Here is a 17,013-nt window from a genome sequence, read left to right on the forward strand (position 1 = left end):
CTTTTCGCTCCAAAATGTACTTATGAAGTGATTTAACCCCAAGTTTTCTTTGAACATGATTATATGATGTATAATGTAACTAGTATGTAGATTTTTAGGCTTTAATTTGTTGTTGGTTGCATTTCGGGAACAAAAAGGCCAATTCCGGCCTATTTTGGCCTATTTGGCCTTTTCCGTCACCGTGCACACCCCTCCCCCCCCCCCCCACCCCCTCCCCTCCCCTTGCTGCACCCCTCCCCACCACCCCCCTCCCCCCACCTGCAGCCCCTTCCCCCCCCTTGTGCCACTGCACCCCCCCTGTCCTGCACACCCCCTGCAGCCCCTTCCCCCTGCCCCCCTGCACCCCCCTGCACCCCTGCCCCTGCACCCCCTGCCCCTCACCTCACCCCCCCCCTGCACCCCCTTCCCCCCCCGCCCGCCCCGCCCCCCCCCCCCACCCCCTGCTGCCCCCCCCCTCCCCCCCCCCCCCCTGCCTCTTCCCCCGCACCCCCCCCCCCTCACCCTCCCCCCTTACAATTTCAATTTTTAATATTATTTTATTGCCTATTTTTTTTTTAATTAATTCGTATGTTTTTACCATTTCAGGGACATGGAGGATGTGCATACGGATACGAGTGCGGAACACACTACCGAGGATGAGTGTTTCGATTACAAAAAGGAACAACGGCAAATGGTTATGGCTCGCCGTGAAGAAAAAGGTATACAAACGCAATTGCAAGTAAGAACTTGCAGACGAAAAAGAGGAAAGGAAGGGGACCTACAAAGTCACTAGGGAAACCCACCCTAATGACTTTGGAGTACGATCATTTGGGGCAACCTTGTGGAAAATGGCGTCAAAAGTATGCCATGCAAATTGGGATTTGCATGCATAAGCTCTCCATTCTCCACTCATGGAAAGAGGTCCCCGAGTCTTTGAAGAAGATGATTTGGGAAGATACTATGTGTAAGATTCGCGTATAATTATTTAGAATTTTAACACTTTAGTTAAATATACTATGTAATATTGAGTAATTTGTGAAATGCGTTCTTTGTAGAATCAATTCCATATTCCAAATGATGAAGCGAAGAAGAATTTGTTTCTATCCGCAGTTGCCCAAAGGTTCCGAGACTTCAAGGCCAAGCTAGTGTCGGGGTGGATCACGAAGCGGAGAAAAGTCGGGGGAACAAAGAAGAAGAAAATCTACGACGGGGAAGCAACACCTTCTTCTGAGGCTTCACAGGACACATCATTTGAGGATCCCTCCAAGCTTCCATATCAGATATGGAGGCATATCACAGCTGAGCAGTGGCATGCATTTGTTGCACAAAAAACAACTACCCCAGAAGTTGTTGTAAGAATTTTTTACTAGCTAAGATTTAATACTTCAGATCCAATATTATATAACACCATATCTAACCTTTGTTTATATTTGTGTGTTTCAGGCAATTCGTGAGAAAAATAGCGCGAATGCAAAATCTAGGAAGCACTTAACCATCTGGGCTCAGTCGTATGGTCAGGCGAGAGAATCGTGGATGTATGACCATTACCCCACGATTGCGTCGACCACGACATCGGGCACTAGCTCTACGACGACAGTTGCACAGCGGCAACCAGATAGAGGCTCGATTGGTGGTGTTCCATGCATGGGGTTGATGCAAAGGGACAGAGAGTCATACCTGATCCCGGAACAAAACAGATAGCTAATGCCATTGTAAGTACATATTATAAGTTTTGATAAGGTTTACATAATAATATAACTTGTGCGCTCACGAGTATTTCTCTCTTATCATTATGCAGATTGGCTTGAAGGAAAAGGAGGCAGCTGGTGAGTTCACTCCTAGAGGACAAGTTGATGCCTTACACGAGACTCTAGGACGGGACCAGTATGGACGTGTGAGGGGCGTAGGAGGTGTCCGCCTCGGGGTGAGAAAGGTGTATGGTGATCAATACACCTCTACGTCAAGATCCACTACCTCCAGTGTCAATTCATCACCTTCCATAGATGTGGAGGCTATGAAAGCCAACTTCGGGAGGAGCTCAGAGCGGAGATGACTCAGAATTTCAACGCCATTTTGGCGCAGATGGGCTTACCGACTTTTGGTGCTTTCACGCAGGGCAATGTTCCTATGCAGCCTGTTCCTACGCAGCCTCGTCCACATCCGGAGTTCACGGTAATTGTTTAATATCACAACTATTGTTCTTAAATATGTTGTTTCATAGACTAACCTTGAATAGAGTTTTTTTTTAAAGGAAGAGACACCATGTGAGCTATGTAATCAAGGAGATGGTCATGGTAGTTTCATTATCGTGGCTTATGGATCTGTACAGCCCCCTAGGGACCGGCCACTATTGCACAACCAGCCAGTCGCTGATATTCACTATGTGGTCAGCGTTGAAGACATTGTGTCCGGTTTCGAAGCATTTCCTCTTCCGCTGCCGAATGCAGGAGTTGGTCTACAGTTATTGTCTGATTCCATTGGCAGTTATATTCTATGGCCGCGTGCATTGGTGCGGTTATCATATCAGGTACAATGTCTAACATAAGTTATATACATAGTTTTCTTTTATAGTTCCTATATATGATTGTCAGTAATATCTTTTAATTTAACTAATTACTAGGGTTCGGGGAAGGCCGACAGGAAGGGAAAGAAGGTAGCTTCACCTCAGGGAGGCCGACGTGCCCAAGTGGGAAAGAATTCTACGGCAAAGTATCCACTCATTACGGATATGGAGGTGGTGCAACGCCTTACTCAACCGTGCTTCTGGCTACATGAGTGCATTAGCGATGCAGACGATGAAGCAATGATTGAGATTAAGTTGTCGACCACCAATTCCACTACATTGAGGAAACATCGACCTTCATTTCTAAGGTTGATATTAAAGAATTCTTACTTGGGAAGAGTTAATGTTTCCATGATACAAACATTCATGAGGTAATACTTTATTAATTATAGTAGTATTCAATCCAACTAATAATAACTTCCATAATAAGTAAGTTTTATTTTTATCAATATGAATTCTCAGGCTATTATACAATGATGTGAGGCGATCTAGTCAGCCAATCTTTGGTTGGTTATGTCCAAGCTTTGTACGAGATGACAGTTTTTGTACAAAACGAAAAAGAGGTGAAAGTATATCTCAAGGATTCTTTGAACGCATGTTCTCGTCTTGGATATAAGATCATTCTTCTTCCTTACATTGAATCGTATGCTTCTTAAACTGACTTTTTAATTAATTAAATTGACCTATTAGTTGTTCTACGATAACAATAACATTATTTTTATTGTTGTAGGAACCATTGGACACTCATTGCAATATGTGTGTCACGTAACGAAGTCTACCACTTTGATTCTTTGCGTAAAGGAACAATACGGTCCTTACTAGTCAAATCATTGTTAAATAGGTAGCCTAATCGAAACATATATGCACACTTAGCTTATTAAATATTAAATGTACATCTAATCTTATAATAATGTGTATTGATGTAGTGTGATGAAGAAGATTACTGCATCTGGACTTCGACAAGGAAAAGCTCCTGTTTGGTATTTAGTCGAGGTAACATGGTAATTTTTTGCATCCTTTTATACAAACACATAATACACATCATAACATGTCATTTATTGCATCTTTGGTGAATTTTAGTGTCCGGTACAAGAAGGTGGACTTGTGTGTGGGTATTACGTCATGAGGTTCATGCTCGATATCGTCAACTGTTGCAAAGATGTTGTTGATCTTGGAAAGGTATGTAACTTTTAGGTTTCCAATTGTTGTTTGTTGTATTTCCGGCCTATTTTGCCTTTTCGCTCCCAAAATGTAGTTATGAAGTGATTTAACCTAAATTCTCTTTGAACATGATTATATGAGGCATATTATAACTAGTATGTAGATTCTTAGGCTTTAATTTGTTGTTGGTTGCATTTTGGGAACGAAAATGCCATTTCCGGCCTATTTTGGCCTATTTTGGCCTTTTCGCTCCCAAAATGTACTTATGAAGTGATTTAACTCCAAATTCTCTTTGAACATGATTATATGAGGCATATTATAACTAGTATGTAGATTCTTAGGCTTTAATTTGTTGTTGGTTGCATTTCGGGAACGAAAAGGCCATTTCCGGCCTATTTTGGCCTATTTTGGCCTTTTCGCTCCCAAAATGTACTTATGAAGTGATTTAACCCCAAATTCTCTTTGAACATGATTATATGAGGCATAATATAACTAGTATGTAGATTCTTAGGCTTGCATTTGTTGTTGGTTGCATTTCGGGAACGAAAAGGCCATTTCCGGCCTATTTTGGCCTTTTCGCTCCCAAAATGTACTTATAAGTCATTTAACCCAAATTTTTCTTTGAACATGATTATATGAGATATATTATAACTAGTGTGTAGACTTTTAGGCTTGCATTTGATTTTGATTCCATTTCGGGAAGGTATATGTCATTTTTAGAAGTACTAACTACGGTAAAATGATTGACTTTTTGTATATGTTTATTCCTTGGTTGTTTTGCAAGGTTTATGCGAATTCCATACCACGTTTGAGGAACTTCACCAAAGAAGAAATTGACGAAGTTCGGGATAAGTTGGCGTCCCACATTACCGATGATTGCATAGGATGAGATTTAGCTCCAACAATGTACTAGTTTCTATCAATCCTATGTACACTTTTTACATTATTATTAATATATTTGAAGTTAATTATTACCTTTCTCCACTTGTCATATATTATCGTATTGCAATTTGCATTTTTTTTTGTCCAAGGGAGGTTTTGGGTGGGGGTGGGGCTGGTGTGTGGGTGCAGGCTGTGTTGCTGTGTATGTGCAGGTTGTGTGCAGGCTGTGTGCACGCAAAAAAAAAAAACATATACTGAAGGGCTGCGCTAGTTCTTCACTAGCGCAGCCCTTCTTCTTAGAAGGTCTACCCTTCTAAACATAGAAGGGCTGCGCTTGTGAAGAAGGCGCAGCCCTTCCAGCTAGGAAGGGCTGCGCTTTTGTGAAAAAAGCGCAGCCCTTCCTTTACGTGAATACTGAAGGGCTACGATGGAAAGGGCTGCCCTCAAAAAGCGCAGCCCTACATGCCATTTTCAGCGCAGCCCTACTGCTTTTTTCCACTAGTGTCTATTCTCGAGCCACAATTTGAGTTCCTAAACTCAAGTACCTGAGCCACTGTTCCCTTAACAGTAGTTCCTCTCAACTTCACTCGAAGTTTTCTCACTCTTACTAACTTTACTCATAGCTTCTCTCTTACAGAACTTCACTCAAAGTCCCCTTACCCCAAAAACCAAAATACAATTGATCGAAATAAGCTTAGTGGAATTAGAGTAAGAAGGCAAAGAACAAATGGCTATTATGAGAGAATGAAGGCACTGACACTTAATTAGTTAAACTCACTTATTTACTTAGTCAGACCCACTTTGGAACTTATTTAGACTTCAATATTTATAGTGACAAACATATAGAACGTGGGAGTTAAAATCGAGTTCATGTTAAATCCATTATCCCATGATGTTCCTACCCTTAAGGAACACGTTCCTTAACATATCCCATGATCCCATGATCTCATTTTGGACGTGGACATGTTTTAGCCACTGCTCCTAAAGATTAGGAGTTTCTTGAGCTTTATCCAAAAATCAGTTAACTTTAAAATAGCTTTAATATTTAAAACTGAATTTTAATCTTTAAGAAAATACATCTTTTAAAATCCTCTTAAAAATCGGATAAATATTTTCTTATATTTTTCGAAAAAAGAATCTTTTCCTAGAAAGATTTTCTATAAAAAACTGATTTTCACTTAGGTAAAACTGGTTTCCTATTATTTAGGCATGATTTACTCAACTTCATAATTGAACCGTTATACTGCTTCAAGCCTAAGTCTAGTTCCTTTTATATGTTAAGTTCCTTTAACAGATTCGTTTATTGCCATTTAGTTTGTTCCTTAGAAAGGAACAAACTCTCATTCTCAAATAAGACTACAAATGTTCCTTACCATCCTTACTTGTTCCTTCTATAATGGAACTAGAAAATAAAACGCCTTGCTTTTATTCTTCTTGATCCAATGCTGCTCCAGTATCAACTTCTAGAATCATCTTTACTTAGTCTTTGAAATCCTCTCTTGACTTCTTCCTTGACTTCGTATTCTCCTAGTTCCTTTCACTGATACCTTAAAAACCATACACTTAAATAACTCATTAGTTCACTACTTAGTTTGCATATTTGTTTCTTTGTCATCATCAAAACTAGGGTTCAACAACTCCTTTTACAATAGCAGGCCAAAGAGTTGGTAGGAGAGATCACCACTATAATAATCACAATATGCTTCAGTAAATATATGTACATATCCAGTGGCGAATCGAAAATCTTTATATGGGGTGGGCGGAAAACCGCCAGCTAAATCCATAAATTTCATCAAAAAAAAAATAGAAGTCATTCATGACATTGAATGAATATTAAGATTATGGTTATTAAAAAAATAATACTTCAATCATATTCTAATATTCAGCTCGCTTTTTAAAATCATTTATTTAATTCTACCAAGTTTTTCTAGTGTGCTCAATGTTTTTTCTTCTTGCTTTGGCCTATTGTATTCACTCTTTTATCCCCATCAAAAAATCTAATATCAACTTAAACAATATTAATCTCCTTAATCCTATGACAAAAGGCTTTCAACAATGAAGGGAGTACTATCACTAGAGGTAAAAAGACCAAAGGGTGCGATGCAAGAGTGGTGGTTATGTAGAAAATGCAGCCCTTAATTATAAAGGGTTGAGGTTAGGCAAAAAACCGCATCGCTTTATAACAAATGGCTGCGATTTTTTATATTCTTCATTCATTTCCCCCTTTAAATGTTCCCTCGCTTGGCGATTCTCGCACTCACACACCATACTCTAGCTGAATCCCGTCTCGCTTTCTCTCGCTAGCTCCCTCGCTTGCCTCCCTCTCTCACACTCATGTCCCTGCCTCTCTCGCTCCAACCTTGGTTGCGGTATTGGTTTGCTCGCCACCTCGTTGGTGTTGTTATCCTCCTTCCCGCACTTTGATATCTCCTCAGTACACCTCCTTCCCTCGCTCTTAGAAATTTGTATTTCGGATGATGTGAATATAAGGATAACAAGGAGTTTTTTCTACCAATAGACGCATGACCACCTCAGAATCCACTATCAATTGCACTTGTTTATGAAGATTGTTTCGGTATAGAAACGGTTAACGTCCTCAGGCGAGTCCGCTAAGGGTGTGAAATGACGTCCTTGCTGGGTAACTGCACAATACGCAAACGTAAGCTGCCCTCGGGGTGGTTATGAGGAAACCCCCTCCGACGCTCAAGTCAGTAATTGGCCCCACTGAGATTTAGAGAGAGAAACCAGAGAGAGAGAGATAAGCTATTTTTAGTGTGTGAGAGAATGTACCTGCAGAATAGTACTATTGGGGTATTTATAGAAGTATTATTCCTCTGACAGGGCGTATGATCCTTCGACACGTGTAGGGCTGTGACGCACTTGACAGGTGGGAAGATTCCCTTGCTTTTGTCTTGTTAGGCGTCCGCCAACGTTGTCGACCTCTGGAGACGAACTGACTTTGGTGGAGCTTCAAATGCCTTCAACGTGCTCGCGTCCTAGGTCGTGCTCGTGGACACTTCATGTGTGGCCGCTGATACACTTGAGTTATACCCATACAACTAGCCCCCAGCATCTTTTGGGGTCTTGACCGCTAAGGATGTTATTTGGATGTACGCGAGCATTTTTGTTGTAGTTAGTTTTTTGGTGGAATAAATTTGGCAGGTGCCACGTGTCGTTGTAGGGAGTTGGAGAATTTCGAAAAGTTAATGATTGCTGTTTATGCTAAAATTTATCACTTACGACGAAATTAAAGTTTGGGACGATTTAACTAGATTATGTTTAAGACAGTGCAATGAACGAATGCAATGGGGATGAAAGGGGATGAACACACAAAAATGGTCACGCGAAAAACCCCAGTGAAGGTGGGTAAATCGCGGGTGGATGGATATCCACCAATCTACTATGGTTGATTGTCTTTCTTAGCAAGTGATAATCGTTACAGAAATATTTCTCTCCCTAGCTTACTTCTCACAATGTTGCATAAAAAATGACTAATGATCCATCTCTCTCTTTTGTATGCCTCCTTTTCTCTTTGGCTTTTTCCAACGAATACATAATAAATTCTCGAATTATTACATTAACTCCGGTCCTTCAATTATGGGAGATCTTTCTCATTTATGCTCCAACGTCACAATCCCCGCTTCTCAACGGCTGATTTTACGCCTCATTATGCTCCTTCCTTATTTAGCAAAACCGTTACTGCTTAATGCTAAGCTCCAGTCTTGTGTTCTCTATTGCGTCTTCATGTCATAGTCACTACGTCATCATGTCAGATATCATCATGTCGTCGCGTCAACGTCATCCTGTGAAAAAATTTAGCCATAACAGTTTTCCCCCAATCGTTGAATCGGGGTAACACCAGAACCATGAGACAATTGTTAAAAGAAATCAATAAATCAAATAAAATACCTTCTAAGTTACCAAGATATTTTAGCAAAAATCACAGAAAGAATCTCCCTTTGTCAATTATAGAAAAAATCCTTCGGAGAAACACAAGGAAGGAAGGAAAATCCATTTAAGCGGTTATATAGGGCAGCCCAATGGTCTCAAAACATAAAAAGATAGTTTTATTTTTTAAAATAGCCGTTTTAATTCTAACCGTTAGCACAATGTCATGATTACTTCTCCAAGACATAAATATCGTGGGCGGTTTAAAGATCTTCACTTTCACCAAATCGTTCTCTCTCCTTAAGTAAGATAGTTTCCTTAACTTCCATTATTCTCTCCGCCGGAAAATCGATCACTGATACCAGGTAATTTCATACTTTCCGTTCGTTATTTCCTTTAATTGGCGCTATTTTCTTTTCTTCTCCAACTGCTCTTATGGCACCTAGCAGACGTAGCATTAGGACTTTTGTAAAAACTCAAGAAAAATCGAGAGGGAAAGAGAAAGTCGTGGAACAGACGAGTGAGAATGAAGACGAAGTTGTCTACGATGTCAGAGGAGGACATGTTTAGGTTTTTAGACTTAGAGAATTTGCCCGAAAGTACTGTTTATTAGGAATGCTGAGTCCGATGAACCACCAGAAACTTGTCCCCCCAAATGGGTGGTACTCTATGAGTACCCCTTTAAAATAGGTCTGAGACTTTCCTTCACCCCCCTAGCAAGGGACCTGATGCAAATTTACTAGATAAGCCCTGGGCAGATTATGCCCCAAGTCTGGCAGATTCTGAGCGTCGTCGACAGGGTGACGGCATCATGGGAAGAGGCTTTCACCCTTCACGACCTACTGCTATATTACGAAATTAGGGTCAAGGCAAAAAATAGAATAGCCCTACATGCGAAAGCGAGGTTAGAACCTCTGGTTGGGGGAGTTCAGTCGAATGATAGAGGTTGGAAAAAAAGATTTGTGTTTATGAAGAAGTTGTCGCTAAGGGAAGCTGGAATGTGTCTGGTTAGCGGCTGGAATACTGAAGGTGTGTTTATTTTCAGTCTTTTTTTTATTCGTGTCGCGTCGTTAACACTACTCTTACATCGTTTCTCCTGCAGGTCTTAACCCCTAACTACTGTCGCATTGCGACGAATCTTAGAGTCTCTGCGACAAATTTTTGAAAATACTAGAAGAAGACAGGTAGTTCAGAAGAATTCTATTTGCTTCTCAAGACAATTGTTCGTCCATTGCATCAGGTTAGTTTATCTATTCCTTATGTTTTTTGGATAGAACTTTTTACCAGAAGAATTTCCACTTTAATGAATAAATGTTACAGGATAGATTCATCACAATCGCGCCCTAGGGAGAGTCTAGACAGCCAAGCATTGGCTGAAATGCTACACAAACGCAAGAGGGAAACCTCTGCTGACGCTATGTCCCTGTCGACAGCATCGACAAAGAAGGACACAACGGTCGTCGTCCACTTGGACGATGAGCAAGACGTTGCATCCAAGATGCGCAAAACTGAGTTTCTGGCCCCACCTGACAAGAGCGGGCTTGCTTACACTGTGACCATCCTGAACGACTTCATGTCGTTGGAAAGGTCCATATGGCCTGAGGCTGACAGGTTCCTTTTTCCTAGTGCTATGGAAAGGATCAAGGAACGCACTCTTCCTCGCATGATGTCAGATGGACCAGAGCTCTTATTCCAGGTATGAACGCTTATTTTACCTTGTGATGCTATGCCATTACGATAATGATTTAAGACTGCCAAATGATATACATTCTCTCTTCTCTATGCTGTCCTCTCAACATCTCCTCATGGCAAAGAGGGAGATCTCATCCCTGCTGAAGGGTCACCTGACCATGAAGCAGAGGATGGAGAAGGATGAATCGGACGCGAAGTCCAAAGACACTGAGATGGAGTCTTGCAAGAAGACCATGGAGGATATGTGGGTAACTCTAAAGAAAAATGGAGAAGAGCTGGAGGAGACTAAAAAAAAGGCGACTAAGTTGGAAGAATCCTCGCGTCGGGAGATCGAGACTCTCCAAGCGAGCATTGACGCACAGAAGAATGAGTTGGATCTTCTCGAGGCTGAAGTAACGACCAAGGTCAGGGCTAAGTTAATGTACCAGTTCCTAATGAAGAAGACGGCGTCGTGGACGCCGCAGAAGGACATTGACCTGTACCTCAAATACATGGGGTCAATGAAGGATCTGATGGACGAGGAGGACTTGGCTGCGACGACGGATTCTTCATCAAAGGTAGATGAGAACGCCCCGTCTTGCGCCGGGTTCATCGCGTCGGATGTGCCCCCAGACCCCGAGATTGAGAAGGAGATTCCAACCGCTAACCCGTCAGCTGCAGCGTCAACGGAGAAGGAAGCTGACGAGACTCCTGAATATTATGTCCATTCTACTTGAACTTTTAATCAAACTTTGTTTTTGGTCACTCAAGGTAGTGACTGTTTGCTTTGTACTATTTGGATCACCTACGGGGGTGATCACAACTTTTATCGTTTGGACTTTTGGGACGCCCATGGGGGTGACCATTACTTTGACGATTGCTTTTAGACTTTAGCCAAGATAATCCTATGTTTTCACTTTGTGTCATGCATGTATCTCAGTCGTATTCTGACGTTTCTAGAGGATAATCTGGCACTTAGTAAGCCGTTTTTGGTCGTTCAGACGTAACGTTTGGACTACGTGAAAGTCGACCTTGGTCGTTCAGACGTAATCGTTTGGACTTAGTAACTTAGAATACACATAGGAAATATATAAATACTTACGTGTGTTTGTCAAAAAGATAAATGAAATGTCGCAAGCAGTAGTGGCTTTAAAATGATTGTGCCCCTTCTGTAGCGTCAGCTGGGGTAAGAGAAGACCAAAAGACTTTATACGGTAGTAAGATGCAAGTCTGCCTGTTGTCTTATAAAAATCGTCGCAACGTTATTAAGATGGACGGGAGCGACTTCCCTGAAATTCAACAACACCCAGTGAGAGAACACTATGGTCGCTAGCAACTAGCGACACAGATACAATAGTATTATCATCTACTTCTTACATAATGAAGGGAAAACAAAACGCATTACTTTTTTTTTTTTTTTTTTGATAAGTAAGTAAGCAGTTCATATCAAACAAAACACCAAAACATGCTAACAGCGACCTTGCATAACCAAGGTCCTGAAACTATTATAAAGCTTCAAGCCATCTCCTGTCAGTCTGACTAATCTTCTTAGGCATGACTGTGATACATCTATGCTTTACATCACATTTAATTTTCTTTACAGTATGAGCTATACAAGGGATTTTTCCTTCCCATAAAGCTTGATTTCTAGCCTGCCATATACAATATATCACAGCCTCTAATGCAGCTGCTTGGACCATTCTCCTGTATTTTGAATCTCTTCTCCTACTAACCAACCAGTGTGTGATTTGCTGCCAGTCCTGACTTCTTGTTGTAATTCCACACCATTGTTTAATTTCATTGAGGCATCTTCTACTATACTCACAGTCAAAGAATAAATGTCTATGATCCTCTATATGATCATCACATATCAGACAATTATTACTGTCACACACCCCCCAGCTTTGTAATTTCTCTTGTCATTAGCCTTCCTTGAATTGCTAGCCAACTACAAAATTGATGTCTTGGTATTCCCATTCTTCCCCATACAACAGTGCTCCATTGTTTCTTTTCAAACTCACCAGTGAGCTTTGCATATACCTCAGTAATTGAGTATTGTGACATAAATTGAAACTGAGCCTGAGTATAGTGCCTTTTCAGGTACTCTTTTACACAGCACACCTGCCTCCAGTACCAGCTACTATTGCTTCTTGGCTTATACTCCCACCATAGCTGCTGTTTAATGTGTATAGTGTGAGCCCACTTGACCCACAAATTATCAATTTTCTTCTCAACAGCCCAGACATACTTCCCCATAGCAGCTATATTCCAATGATACACATTCCTTACACCAAGCCCTCCTGCACTTTTAGGGGTGCACACACTCTCCCATTTCACATACCCTGCCTTCATACTAAAGTGACATCCTGTCCACAAAAAAGCTCTACAAATGTTACTAACATCTTGTAGCACCTTTTTAGGTAAAATCATAACCTGAGCCCAGTATGAATGCAAGCTTATCAGGACTGAATTAATGAGCTGTGTCCTTCCTACAAAAGAAATATTTCGAGAACTCCAAGTTCTTATTCTTGCCACCATTTTCTCAGTGAGGTTCTCACACTCAGCTACTGATATTCTTTTATTGCAAATTTGCACCCCCAGGTACCTGAAAGGTAATAATTCTCTTTTGAAGCCTGATCTGTTTAAGGCCCTTTGTATATCTTCCTCCTGCATCCCACTGAAATACATAGCTGACTTGTTAACATTTGCTTGTAGGCCTGATGTTTCAGAGAAAAGTTTAAAGCCTCTAAGCACAAGGTGGATTGCTGTGAATTCCCCTTTACAACATAAGAGAATATCATCAGCAAAGCATAAACGGGTGATTTTCATTGCTTTACACTGAGGATGGAACCCAAAATCCTCCTTTTCACTTATCTTCTTCATAATTCTAGATAAGTACTCCATGCATACAACAAAGAGGAGTGGGGATAATGGATCACCTTGTCTCAACCCTCTTTGGGAAGGAAAATATCCATGCATAGTCCCATTAATCATCAAGGAAAACTTAGGTGTCTCCACACATGTCATGATGTAGCCAATGAATCTATCAGGGAACCCCAAATTTTCCAGCATCTCTCTCAAAAACCTCTACTCAACAGTGTCATATGCCTTTCTCATATCTATTTTCATCATACAGCTGGGTCTACTCTTCCTTTTACCATACTGATGCACCATATCTTGACATATCATGATGTTGTGCATGATATTCCTACTGTGAACAAAAGCTCCTTGTGTGTCCATGATGATATCAGGGAGAACTTCCCTCAGTCTGTTACACAGCACCTTTGTGATACATTTGTAAATCACATTGCAACATGATATTGGTCTGTAATCTCCCACATTACTAGGACACTTGACTATAGGGATCAAAGTGATAGAGGTTGAATTTATCTCTTTTAATAATCTTCCATTATGAAAGAAGTCCACCACTGCATCAATAATGTCCCTTCCAACTATGTGCCAACAGTCCTTGTAGAACTGGCTTCCAAAACCATCAGGGCCAGGTGCCCTATCCCCATGTATAGACCACACAGCCTGTTTAACTTCCTCACCATTCACAGGCCTTAACAGCAAATCACAATGTTCTTGACTCACCAAAGGCCCACACTGAACCACCCTTCTCTTTACTGACTTCCTGCTCTCAACTCTAGCTCCAAGTAACCCCTGGTAATATTGAAGAAATGCACCATTCACCTCCTGTGGGTCATCCACCCAAACTCCATCTTCATTATGTATGCTAAATATAGCATTCTGTAACTGTCTTTTCCTTATGCTTCTATGAAAGACTTTAGTGTTGAGGTCTCCATCCCTCAACCAATCACCTTTAGCCTTCTGTTGCAGAAATTGCATGTACACTTGCTGAGCATTTTTAGATTCAATTGCAGCTGCTGCCTATTGTCTTCTCAATGCCATATTACCAGGTTGTTTATGCACCTGTTCCTGACATTGTTTTAGCAATTGTCTTTTCTGTTCAGCCTTTGCTTGCAGGTCATGGAACCCATCCTTATTAAATTTCTTCAACACCTCCTTCAATCTCTTCAGCTTATGAACAACTCTAAACATAGGAGTGCCATTAAGTGGACTATTCCAGCTCTCATTCACCAATGCTTCAAAATTAGCAGCTGTCCTCCACATAGCAAAATATCTAAATGGCTTCTTTTCCATATTCATAGTAGGATAAGAAGTCATGATTACAGGGCAATGGTCAAAGTCACCCTCGGGGTGAAAAAATGCTTCAGTATGTGGGTAAGCCTTCATCCAATCCTCATTGCACATAACTCTGTCTATTTTAGAGTATACTCTACTTTCAGCCTCTTGCTTATTGTTCCAGGTGTAGAAACACCCTGTAGCCTTCATATCTTCCATCTTGCATTGCTCCACACATTTCCTAAATTCCAGAATTTCAGAATTTCTCACAGGGGCCCCAATCCTCTCATTCATACTCAGCACATTGTTAAAGTCACCCATCCACACACATGCTTCACTCACTTTCTGAAGGTTTATCAGATCCCTCCATAACTCCATTCTACTGTCATACTCATTAAAAGCATACACAAAGGTACCATAAAAAGCTCTCCCCACCTTTGGCTCAATATAGCAGTGTATGAGTTGACTTGTGCAGCAAACTATATTCACATTAAAAAAATTTGGATTCCACATCAGAATTATTCTCCCACCCTTATGGAATTGAGAATTACTCGTAAAGCACCAACCCAGACAAACTCTAAGGTAAAGGTCACCCATCTTGTTCACCTTTACCTTAGTTTCTAAGAGGGTAACCAGACCAGCTTGGTGAGTAGCTATGAAATCCTTAACTACTCGTTGCTTAGCTAGACTGTTTAACCCCCTTACATCGCAGATAAGCTTACTCATTGCCCTCTGGAGGGCCTTCCACCCTCCCACCTTCATTGCCACCAAATTGACAAGCTACATCCCCCACATGTACATCTTCAATCAAAGCCTGAAATGAGTTTTGTATATGTACCGGACTAGCTTGCTGAGTCCTAGCTTTAGAAGGACCAGCCACCTCCTTGAACTCCCTAATGTTCTTCTCAGTATGTTGTGTTTTCAGTGGCACTTCAACATTTGCCTTCCTTTGCCACACCCTAGTTACCTCCTTCTTCTTACAATTATCACTCAAATGCCCATATTGATCACACTTCCCACATTTTTCAGGTTTCCATTCGTATATCACATCAATGGATGTCAGCACCTCCTTCTCATTTAGGAACCTGATCTGATCTGGAAAACCTTGGTTAACCTCTGCTTCAATCATCACTCGAGCGAATTGTAATCTCTCTCTCTTTGAGGTCGCCTGATCAGTCCGCAATACCTTACCAACTTGCCCTGCAATCTTGGCTAAGCTCTTTTCACCCCAATATTTCAGGTCCAGTTTGTGCAATTGAATCCACATCGGCACCGTATGGATCACCTCCTTGGACAAATCCAAATCAGGAGACCACGCTTTTATGATTAGTGGTTTTTTATCAAAGAATTGAAATCCATCATTCAGCACAATATCTCTGCTCTCCATAGATGTGAATCGCACAATCACCACCCCTTTCTTGATACTAACCACCTTATCCACACCAAGGTTCTTCCAAATCCGCCTAATAAAGCCTTCCATAACATATATTGGTGGATTCGCACCCAAGACATAGCATACTATTGATGATTTCCAAAAATCAACTTCATCTTGTATGTACATCATTCGTAATTTTCACATAATTTCCAGAATCTACATTTTCAGTCAGGTTTCTATTGATTATCTCAATTCTATCAGCATTTCCTACCACATTATACTCATCAATCACCTTATTCTGCTCATTCAAATGTAAATTTTGATTACCTGACTCCATCTGTAAAACAGGGGTTGAAAGCACCTTATCCTTATGCTTTGATTTGATCACCGTCATCCATTCCGAAAAGTTCAGTCGAACCTCAGATTGTTGTTTCAATTCTCGTAACGATGATTTTGGAGACAAATTTTGGCCCAGATTCGCAACCTCATCATCATCCGAACTCTCAAAATCCAACGCCTGGACCCCCAAGATTTCATCCATCATACGTGTTTTCATCGCCTGTGAAGATGAAGGCACCTTCAATTCCATCACCTTATCACCGGATTGAGAGGATTTTGAATTTACTCTTGCTCTAGTTTTCCTAGCCATGACAGCTCAAAGTTGAGAGAAAAGCTAGAGAGAGAAAATTCCCGCCCTCTATTGTTTTTTCCTACACTATCCAAAACGCATTACTTAGCTTAAAAGAAGTATTGTTTGAGGTGTGTAGCGTTCCAGCTACGTGGCACGTCACGTCGGACCACTTGGTAGGCTCCATTGCCTACTACCTTACTAATTTGGTATGGTCCTTCCCATTTGGGTCCTAGCTTACCAACGTTAGCCTCTTGTGTCTTCTGAAATACTTTCCTTAGGATCCAATCACCTTCGACGAAGGACTTAGCTCGGACGTTTTTGTTGAAACTCCTTGCGACTATTTGCTGCTGAGCCGCCATGCGTACCAATGCTGCATCGCATAACTCTTTAATGGTGTCTAGGTCATTCACAAGCTCATCACAGTTCTGTCGCTCCGTCACTAGACCACATCTCGCAGTCGGGACGTTCACTTCTGAAGGCAGGACAGCTTCGCAACCATATACTAGTGAGAACGATGTTTGTCCTGTCGCAGTGCGCGGTGTCGTGCGATTAGCCCATAAGATGGAAGGCAACGCCTCCGCCCATTTACCCTTCTTGGTCGTGAGTCATGTCTTCAAGGTGTCAATGATCGTCTTACTACTAGACTCTGCATGTCCGTTGGCTTGCGTGTATCTTGGCGTTGCATTAACAATGTTATGTTCCATTCGTCACAGAAAC

The 17,013-nt window shown here is 41.3% G+C and overlaps 1 protein-coding gene across 1 annotated transcript; it reads right to left on the bottom strand.

Annotated features, from left to right (window-relative positions):
- Positions 1-15,008: 15,008 nt before the first annotated feature.
- On the bottom strand, positions 15,009-15,677 carry LOC130591113 (uncharacterized). Its single transcript, XM_057394032.1, has one exon. The coding sequence runs from the start codon at positions 15,675-15,677 to the stop codon at positions 15,009-15,011; it is 669 nt and encodes a 222-aa protein (XP_057250015.1).
- Positions 15,678-17,013: the final 1,336 nt, after the last annotated feature.

This window comes from Beta vulgaris, chromosome 4 (genome assembly GCF_026745355.1).
Source record: "Beta vulgaris subsp. vulgaris cultivar EL10 chromosome 4, EL10.2, whole genome shotgun sequence".
In the NCBI taxonomy this organism is placed as follows: Eukaryota; Viridiplantae; Streptophyta; class Magnoliopsida; order Caryophyllales; family Amaranthaceae; genus Beta; species Beta vulgaris.